A 10,770-nucleotide genomic window follows, 5' to 3' on the forward strand; every position below is an offset into this window, starting at 1 on the left:
TATTATTCAGTGCTGTTCATATAAACAGGTCTTTGTGGCTTTGACTTTTTGCAGTCGGTTCTGGGCTGGGCTGGGCTGGGCTGGGCTGGGCTGGGCTGAGGTTAGTGAGAGTGACAGCTGATGGCAGGGTGTGTGCTCTGTGCTGCTCTGGCGAAATGCAGCTGGTCAGTTGCCAAGCACGATACACAGGCTCACAACAGTTCCTCTCTGCAGGCACCTCCGCAATCCACTCCACTTAAAGGTAAGCGCACTGAGGAGTGTCCCAGCATACCTCATTCACTCTCTCAATGCTGTAACACACACACACACACACACAGGCTCACTTTTCCTCATCACGGAAACAGACACAACACAGACACAGATACACACACACACACAGACGCAAATACTCGAGTAGGACTGAATTAGGATGGAATTCGAGGGAGTTGCCTTGCAAACAGCAGGGAGATGCAATCTAAGAGATTAAATTTGCCACACTGAAAATAAAGTCAAGCCTAAGAACACAAAAATCAATATCAATTTTCTAATATGAAAATGTAGTGCAGTGATTTAAAATCCATAATAGCTGCCACACCTCTTCAGCTGAGTTATTTTAAAATGACATTTGCCTTAGGCTTTGAAAAAAAAAAAAAAAAAAAACAGTCAGAAAACAAATTAACTCAATTTCCTGAGCTTAGTCCGTGCTTATGGACCTTTTTCATGAGAAAACTGACAAGTGTTAAGTGAACACAGCATTCAGTTTACCAGGTAATCATTGACTAGAGACTGACAATGGTCAGAGAAAACAGAGCCTAAGCACCAGATGTGTCCTCATCTAGCCCCACCTCTATAATCACAACATCATAGGAGCAGTCTGGCATTGCATGAGAGGAACAAGCACCCAGCACATCAAAATCTCTTTAAATAAGATAAAACTTTCATGAGCCTGTGAGGATGGTGGGAAAATAGGGCTGTTGAAGCTGTTGCAGCAGCAAATAATAGGAGGGTGCAGTAAAGCAGCAAAATATATATAGGAATGAAGCAAAAAAAAAAGGTTATGTAAACATGACAGCCTCATTAAAATGCATTAATTAGAAATGTCTGAATATAAGTATGAAAAGGTACGAGTCACAACATTTAGAGGGGCTGCAAAATAGTATGTTTAGTACAATATATCTAAACAAAAAACACAGGTAAGAATGAATGAATAAATATTAGAACATATGACAAATATGGCACAAGAGCAACGAGATACTGTCCACCTAATCAAATCTCTACATGGAGGGCTGTGTACATTATTGTCACTTTTACATTATCACCATCATAATCAGAGGAGGGGTAGATGTGGATTTGTAAATGGAGGTAGCATACATAGAGAAAAAGTAGCCAAAGGTAGGTTTTGACTTCTGCAGAGAACGTACAGAAGTACAAATCAGAAATAATGCAAGCATGTCGTTTGGATTAGACTGGAGTATAGGAAAACAAAAAGGTCCAGTACAGTTTGTATTGGGAGGGAAGGCACCCTGATCCTTGCTGAGGGAGGCTGGGGCCATTTGGACAGGAAGTATTATACCATCTGATGGCTGCTGGCACATGAAATGCTCCATGTTGCACCTTGGGGCGGTGGAGGTGGAGGCTAAACGTGCCCTGTAGCTGCGTCAGCTCACCATAAAAGGGGAGGAAGGTGTTGCCTAGGATGGAATTCTGTTTAGTGCTCACTCTCCCCGCGGTGCTAATGCCTCCGAGACACGCAGGCTCAACCCAAAAACAGCGCCGGCCTCTTTTTGCCACTGATGAATCTGATCAATTTGTGTTTGCATGGTGTCATCTTGTTTAGTTTCCATGGAAAAATAGTAACTAGTAGGTTAACCCCCACAGTGTTGCCATCACCTGGGGAGCATCCCAGCGCCTTGTGTTCCCTTGATGTCATCTTTTTTTATACACCCCGTCAAAAACATTTTATAATTTTCTTTGATTGATATACAGTACCAGCAAATGTAGACATTATGGACATCATTCTTCTTTTTATGTTGAGGGAACACGGGGTTCTGTACATGGTGAGTGTTGCCAAAGCTAATGCTGACTTCCCTTATGTTTTGTAATGTTATACGGAGGGCTCTGACATCAACTTGGAAGCTAGTTAACGAGCTGAAAAAGCTAAAAAAACAAAAACAAAAAAACAACTCTTTGTTTAGGGTTAACTCAGCGGACTCTTCCCATGATCTAGGATGGGAATACTACACTTCTCGCTTATGTTAAAAAACTCACCTACACCTTTGCTATCTCTCATGAGCCATTTCTTTCAGACATTATGACAGCCAGTTATTAGTTGCTAGTGAAAAGCGTCTGTATTACTCCTCCCTGCCATCACAGATTTATCCCATAATAGAAGAGCAATCTAAGAACTTCTGGAGGTGGCGTGGAGCAGAGGAGATAACCAGACCATTAACCATTCACAGCTGTGAACAAGGAACTACGACTCAGCCAGAATGGACAGCAATAGGGAAGACTTATGCATGGCAGTAGTTTGCTGCGATTCAGTATCACTGAGTGCTAATGCTTACATTTCTGTCAGCCTTGCATATGCATTAGCATTGTCTGGAGTAGGTCTTTCCCTGTGTAGAAAACACCTCCTTTAGAATGTGTGAAGTCTCAAGCTGCACTGTTAGAGGAGAATCACTTGAAAACATGACGTTTTCTGTTTTCAAACAAGGAAATGTAGTGCACCCAGACAGCCCGAGAACTGGTGTTTGTAGGAGGACTTAAGGAAAATCCAATTACAAACGTGTTGATATGTGGCTTGAAAAAATTGCATTCAAGTTCTGAGAAACACCCACCAGATGAATGCTGCCATAAATGTTGCCATTACTAAGCAGAGTGTTAGAAAAATCTATTGCTGGTTGTTGTTTTTTTAGTCCACCTAAGAGGCAGCACCAGAACAAGAAAATAATGTTTGTTTCGTTGTCTTCCATACAATTTCCTTGTCTTGTTTTAGAGATATCCGAGCAAAAATATGCCAGCAAGTCCTGTTTCAAAACACTGTCCTGTTAAAGTGTTTATTTTGGTTTTGCAGGAATATCCACAGTATAATAACACCTCAACATCCCAGGTTTTCAGACACCGTCTTAAAACAGTGTAGATACCACTGCTCTAGTGAGACTGCACAGTTTTCTTTGCCCCATCCCCTTATCGTTGTCCTTCCTCCACAATGATCTCTATAAACTATGACCTCTCCCCAAGTCATAATCCTGACAGAGAGGAAATGGGACGAGGGCCATTTTAGAGAATTGGGACACAGCTGTGTGTCAATGGTAGAGTGTGGAGGAGGACACTATGCAACACCCCCCCCTCTCTCCCCACCACATCCAGTTTCCACTTCCTCCTGAGTTTCCACCTCTATTGCCTTACCCTTGATTGCATGTTCCTAGTATTGCCAGAGAACCCCCGCCCCCCATGCCAGCTATGCATCCTGCCAACACATGCCAACTTAGCTGGCCTGACCAGTCAGCTGAATGCAGATCCAGTTTCCTTTCTTAATACTCCTAACAAGCCTCTTCCCTCTGAAGCCAAGTGTCAAGTCCCGACCAAAGTCGCACACACACACACACACACACGCACTCACACACACACACATGCATAGGTACACTGCGCTGACAGAAAGCACTAAGAATAACATGTTTTCATATCACTGTTTCCCCTCATTTAGAGTAAATGAGATACAACCAGATACCCACCAGCAGTCACAAGATGGATGCCTCATTATATTTGCGGGATTTATTTTCATCAGATTCCTAGCAAGACACTGTGAAGTATGAGGGATGACATATGGTTTGTTGCCATTTCTGATAATAGGATCCATGAGCATAATAAAATGACAGCAGGCTGACAGCCAAGTGGTAGCCCAAACAGCATCTTGGATAGAATTATCTCAACATCTAAATGAGGTGCACTTTTGATTCAACATTTTATCACACACATACACTGGAAAATAAAGTAGAGTCACAATGCCAGATTGCGCTTGAACTCGGATATAAAGTGAATGTCTGAGTGTGTGTTTCAGCAAGGCTGCCCGGCTGGCAGAACAACCTGTCCGTGCTGGATTGATTAAAAGGTAATGAAGAAAGGACACCTCAAACTGAGATGGCCAATGTAAGTTCAGCCACACCGTAGCCCAAATCTACATAATTCAAGGCTTGATTCTACACAGATTTGTGTGTGTGTGTGTGTGTGTGTGTGTGTGTGTGTGTGTGTGTGTGTGTGTGTGTGTGCGTGTGTGCGTGTGTGCAGTAGGGCTGAACAATTAGTCTAACTAAATAGTATCAAAATCTCAACCTTACCAGGTGCAATATTCGAATTGCAAAAAGCTGCATTTTTCATTATAAAGGTAAACTGCGCAGCAAAAATATCATTGTAAATAAAGTATTGTGGTGCTACAGAGAGGCCCTGGCCAGCAATTAGTATTCTCCAGATGTAAGAAAACATGTTTGTTTGGTACAGAGCCCAGCAAAAATCACATCATCATCATTTTAATGTTTTTTGTTTGTTTTTTTTTTTTCAGGGAAAATGAAGGTTAAGGTGCAAAATTTAGGGCCAGCATTCCCACTAAAATCATGAATCACATCATAACATCTGTCATAATTATGCCTTTCCTTTTTTTTTTACTATATCATTCAACCCTAGTGTGCAGATGTGCGTGAGCGTTCCCCATGGTGGTATTCAGCTCTAGCATTTAACAGTTAACTGGGGAGAAAGTTGTAAAGACACACCACAAAAACAAACCACAACAATATCCAGTTTCAGAAAATGCTGCCTGGCAAAACAATTTAGGCTGTTGGCTGTGGTTACGGGCAGATAAGGGTGCTCTCTGTGCAACCTGGCTCATCCCTTGTGACACACCTGTCATGAATCCAAGCAAACATGAGCAGAAAAGGGCTTTGGCCAGTAGTGGTCTTCACAGAGTGGCAGCAAGAAGGATATGCGACTTTCCCTCCCTCTCCCCAGTTCTCCTTCTTCTCTCATTCTCCCCATTTTCACTCTTTTTGCACCCCAAACACTAAAGAGAGTAACTGAATGGAGCTGTCAGAAATGACGCCAAACCAGATATTTCAATCGATTAAATGAATCTCAAACTTTTTTTCTCATTTGAAACACATCAAAGAAAACATGTCACGCAATGTTCTGCACACCTTGAGAGATGTTACCTTTCAACTGTCCGTCTGCTCGACCGGGGGACCACTTGCGCCATATAGAAGTGTGTGAGTCACTTGTGAAGCAGGCTTTCATACACATGTGAATCAGCCATGATTCACCCTTAATGTGGGCCACCCCAAGCAAAATAATGAGCCATCATCCTATTATATCCTGTTTCTCGATTAGTACTGCAGACAGGTTACTTTTACCACTCTGCAGGAGCATTAAAATGTATGATGTAAAACTAAAAACAATCACAGCAACCACTCGTACAAACCAAAACAAAATACAATAAATAATAGCTTGACAGATAGCTGTGAGTGTAACCCGTGCTTTAACATTGCATAGACGTTGCATACTGTGAAAGGGAGGCCCTTGATGTCATTAGGTCTGCATGACATGTCCCAGTGGACTTCATTAAGTCTTGGTGGTGGAATGTGAAGGATCGTATATTTCATTTCAAGATTTCATGTGTATGTTCTCCTTTAGTATGTCCATGCAGCCATGAAGTTGTGGGCTGACATGACAAAAGGGTATTTTTGATGTTTACAGGAGCCTAACAAAAAAAAAAAAAAAAAAAAAAAAAGGGGGGGGGGGGGGGGGGTCTCTCTCATCTCATCCTACCCATACCCATCATGCAACACTATCCCCTTCATTCAAGAGTGGGAGTTGGCAAAGACGTCCAAATGATAATAACAGTCATACCCAAGGGAGGCTTTTAGGGTATTGCGATGAGCACCTATTTTTGGTTTATTGAATTGGGGATGGGGGGACTGTGGGGCTGATTTTGCAGATGGATGACAGGACACCTGAAACAAACAGCTTACTGATAGTGGCAAATCTCTCCCACAGTGCAGGCCATTACAAGACAACAATCACTGAGCTCAGGCCAGTGTGACAGCAAAATACAAATGTGGCAGTGTGCAAAGTGGTGTTTGTGCAAAGCGGCGGCCCCCTACAGTGCATTATTTATGATATCTGGGACTAAAAAGAAATTGTTTTGCATCCAAATGATAGCTCAGATTATTGCTGACAGCGCGATAACTGTACCTTGTTTTTGATGTTGCAGTGGCAGCAAACCGTCCAGAGATATTTGAGGGTCCTCCACAGCAGGATGATGAAGAGACCCCCGAAAAACGTCACCATGGAGGACGCGAGGAATGCCCACCACATGCGCTGTCCATTATTGTCGCAGGGCACCTCAGACGAGAACGGGATGACCACGTCTTCCATCTTGGATATAAAGATTGAGGAGTCCGGATTTATATTATTATTGATATTATTTGTCCTCATAGAGCTGCCGCTTCCATGGGGAACGGTGCCATCTGCCTCAGCTAGCATTTAGGAGCCTTGGAGAGCCTGTGCCAGCGTCCCCAGCCCCACTCACCAGCCATATTGCTTGAAAAAAATACCCCTCTTCGCTGTAGATTATTTTCACCCACCCGACGGAGTCTCTATTTGTATATTAGTAGCCTATGAATTGTTTTCTGTGACAGTGTGAAACACCGCACACACGAACCTGTCCAAAATAGCGGGTCGGTGGCCCTTGGAGAGAGGCATTTAAATCCGCAATAATGACGAATCTTGAGCGTGTCTCATTTTGAGGGGTTTTCCGAGTCTTTCAGGCCGAATGCCATGGTAGAGACGGTGGCGTTTGCAGCCGTCCCGGCTGCCAATATTATGTCGGATTATGATAAACACAACGACAGTGAAATTTATTGTAGCCCGTTCTTGGCGTGCCGACCTCTCTAGCCGTCTTCCATCCAGGGATCCTGTCGATTAACGGGCGGAGAATCGATTTCACTTTCCTTCGGCGTCAATCTAATCGATAGCCTGAAAGGTTTGCAACAAAATAATAAAAATATAGGTTTAGCTCAAGTCTGTGAATGGTTAATGGTGGCTGCGATACTGAAGCCTACATAATCGTGCGGGCGTTTTCGCTTCCAGTTCTGCGTAAAAGGACTAGCGTTCGGGTGAATGTCGCTGTCTCCATTCGGTCCCCTGCAGCCCTGGCACGGAGCGGCCAGCTGAGAGCGCCTGTCAGATCCGCTCCAGAGGAGAGCGGAGAGATTTACAGGTAGGAGGGCGGAGCGAGGCTCTAATAATAAAGATGGACAGAGGGCAGTAATACCGCGACGATGTTTATTCCAAGTGCCAACCGGTCTTCGCTGCTTGGGTTGAATAAAGAGACAGGCTTCAGTTTGCGCCTTTGCGTCTTTATTTTACGCCAAATGACGCATGTCGCAAAATGAATAGGCTTTGGTTTTAAAACGAACAATATCGATCCTGTAATAAACGTCAGGAGGATACTACATAAAAGCAAAATGATAAGTCCCTGCAGGTTTATTAGTACAATACCACAGGACATTTAATAATAGGCCTACCATAAAATAAGGTCACTAACTTACTGCTGACAGCCACAAAGATATTCTATGTCCCCATAGGGATATTGAAGTGGTTTTTGTTGAGGATGGTGATTCCTTAAGTCATGGCTGCCTATTTTCAGTCTAAGAAATGAACTTGATATGGGAGACACGCGCGCACACACATACACACACACGCACACAGTTGGAGTGACCTTCCCTGATGCTGAGTGACTGGCGGATCACCTTCACTTGAAGGACTCCTCCTGAAAGCACCTGTGATTAATGTCCTCATAACCCACGCCCTGTCGATTACAGATACACATTTACACACACTCACACTTTTAGCTCACATATTAGGTCAATAACAGGTGTGGATTGGTGATGATGCTGAGGCATGACTAGAAGTGGTTTACGGCTGGACATGATGCCCTCAAGCCGCCGCCCAGACCATAGTATATGGGGAAACAGCTGGCTTGAAGCCCTGAATAACCACTGACCCCTGAGTAACAGAGCAGGCAAGTACCCAGCCACCTGTGTCACTAGGCTCCAGACTTCTTGGAGGTTGTGCTGCAATAAACTGCCTGCAACCTTCCTCCTCGGCTCTTTTGCATGTTCTTCTTGTGTGAAATTGCACGTTTTTGCCTTTATGGTTTACATGCATATGAAGGGCTGTATCCATACGGAGGTGTCTTACCTATGTACATAAAATCAACAAATATCTTAACATACAGCAAGGGCTGCACTGCAGTATTTTCTGGACATTTAACCTTTAAAGATAACAGACTGACATTTATACCCACGGATATAAAATAAATGTCCCAGTCCTCTGGTGTAATTTTGATGAACTGTGGGGTTATGACACAAGATGCACTCACACCATTTGAAAAGCAAACATAGATTCACACTTGGGCATTAAGAAGATATATTACCTATGTTAGTTCAAAAAGATGTTGGTTTATTATCCAGGGAACATATTGCCTCTGCAGAAATAGTTGCTGTAACAGAAGCTTCAACCGTGGGGTCAGGCTGTAAAATGCAGAAGACAAGGTAATGTGTAAAGGTGACAAATTGGAGTTACAGAGGCCAATGCTAGCATTTTGGCTGAGGTGTTGCAAGTCAACTTTAGTATTTGTTTGAAATATTGATCAGAATATCAGGTAGAACAAAACACCCTCAGAGGCAGCATGGTTTTAAATATGTGCAACCTCTTCTCCTTTTCTTCACACTTAACACTGTATAGTGATTTTAAATTATCCTACAACACAACATCACATTCCAGCAGTCAAAAACAAGAAATTTTAATAGGATTTTTCCCCCATGTGATCCTACTAGTGTGGTACTGGTGCACTGGTCTGAATCTGAGAAAGCAGCTTTGTTGTACCATATTCTAGAGGTGTTTTATGTGTTGTGGCGCCACTGAACAGGATGAGAGAGCTTGTTACTGCCAAAGAACTGCTGGGATGGACCCTGGACAGCAGCTCTGCAGTCATCCTCCTGGTGGTAAAATGAGGAACTGTCAGATTAAAGGCACATAAAAGTATATAACTCCAAATACTGAGCACCAACACACAAGGAGGACATTCTGTCATTTATTTCCACCACTATGAATTTTTCATGTAGAAAAAAATGAACATTTCCACTGACAATTGAATGATTGCAAAATGTTTCATGAATGTAAATGTTTCATTTGTGTAAGGTAAATGATGTTTTTGTCAGGAAGAATGAGGTTTGAGTGATGTGTGGTACTGCTTCACAGACATAATTCCACCATTCATAGCCCAGTAATAAGCAATTCATGTTACGGATCGATGAAGCAAATATTTTCTGATAAATGTCCAGTGTTTAGGAAAGGGTAACAATGGATCAATCAATCTTATAGTAGTCAGGGAGGACCCAAATCCCAAAGCATCAATAAGCCCCTCAAAGAGGTCACAGAGAGCAGGAGCACCAGCACACATTGCATATATGTCATAATAAATCATGCAAGTGTTTATTGCTGGCTAAGGCAGAGGGGTCTGAGATTGATCATTCTCCATGAAAGGCCAGCTGTTGGGCAAGTGGTTGCTGTGGACCAGTGAAATTTTGCTTAAGGCTCTCAGTGCTGACAGATGATGAGATTAACATGAAACCAGTCAGGTGGTAATCCTGCAGGACATTTGGAAATGCTAGAGTTAACATGCTGGAGGACCAGTGGAAGGCTGACCAGGGCAAATTCACCCCATCTTAAAAGGAGAAATATGCCTCTGTTACTACGACAACGGGATTGAACAGAGCTGAGAAAGGCCACAAGCTGCCGGTGTGGACTACAAAGATCCCTCGCTGTCAGACTTGAGACTTCTCAAGTTCATATGAGCTGTCAGCAGCTGTCTTGAAACAGACACCTCAGCAGGAGGGCTGGAGACCCTACCCCTTTCTAAAACAGGCAGGAGGACACTAGTAGGACATGAGGAATTGGGGCACGGCATGGTAGAAGTGCACATATTACAGGATGGAGTGTGGAGTATTTTATGACCAAAACCTCAGGCAACATTCCCTGATGCTCCACAGCAGTGCTTCTCAGTAGAACATTTGGTACCATCATGGTGGTTGTTTCACATGGAGAATGTTCTCGACACTATATATACTGTACCACCATAAGGCTTGGGTTGCAGGCGGTTGAGGCATTGGATGTGGTGGATGTTTTGGGGGCAATGGGTGCTCTCTCGCCCTAGTGAACAGGACAGGCGGCTGGAGGGCACTCATCCCCTGTGACATCATTGGCCAGAGCACCATGTGATCCTGCCTCGGAGTAAATGACCTCAAGCCCTGAGCACCCAATCAACCATTAAGTTGTGGCATAGCTCTGGGGCGTCCAACTGGATGGAAAACTCACACAGTGAGCTGTGATAATGCTAATTTTCACGTGTTGTAGGCCTTCTGTCTTGCATGAGGCCAAACCTCATCCACTGGCTCAGAAATTAGTGTATCATATCCCCCATTGCATTCCACCTTTATTTTCAAGGCCATAAAGAAAATTCACAGCCTTTCTTGAGTAGCTTGTTGATGGAGATGTTTCAGTTTCTTTTTATTAGGTTGAACTGCAGTGTTTGCTGTCTGACTGCTGTGCTATTGAACAGATGTAGTACCACACCTTTGTGTCATTGAAGGTATATGTAAGGTGAAAAATGCAACTGCTTCCTCAATCCTGAGACAAGGCCAAGTCTTTATCTCCTTCTCTCTCTGAGATCCAACAGAT

The 10,770-nt window shown here is 43.4% G+C and overlaps 1 protein-coding gene across 11 annotated transcripts in view; it reads right to left on the bottom strand.

Annotated features, from left to right (window-relative positions):
* Positions 1 to 6,545, bottom strand: part of kcnma1a (potassium large conductance calcium-activated channel, subfamily M, alpha member 1a) — a 148,513-nt gene extending 141,968 nt beyond the window's left edge. For all 11 annotated transcript variants that reach the window (XM_030070885.1, XM_030070883.1, XM_030070884.1 and 8 more), the window contains exon 1: positions 6,220 to 6,545. In XM_030070885.1, the coding sequence (XP_029926745.1) occupies positions 6,220 to 6,510 (291 nt within the window). In that variant the 5' untranslated portion in view covers positions 6,511 to 6,545. The remainder of the gene's footprint in view (positions 1 to 6,219) is intronic.
* Positions 6,546 to 10,770: the final 4,225 nt, after the last annotated feature.

The sequence above is a fragment of the Myripristis murdjan genome, chromosome 15 (assembly GCF_902150065.1).
Source record: "Myripristis murdjan chromosome 15, fMyrMur1.1, whole genome shotgun sequence".
NCBI lineage: Eukaryota > Metazoa > Chordata > Actinopteri > Holocentriformes > Holocentridae > Myripristis > Myripristis murdjan.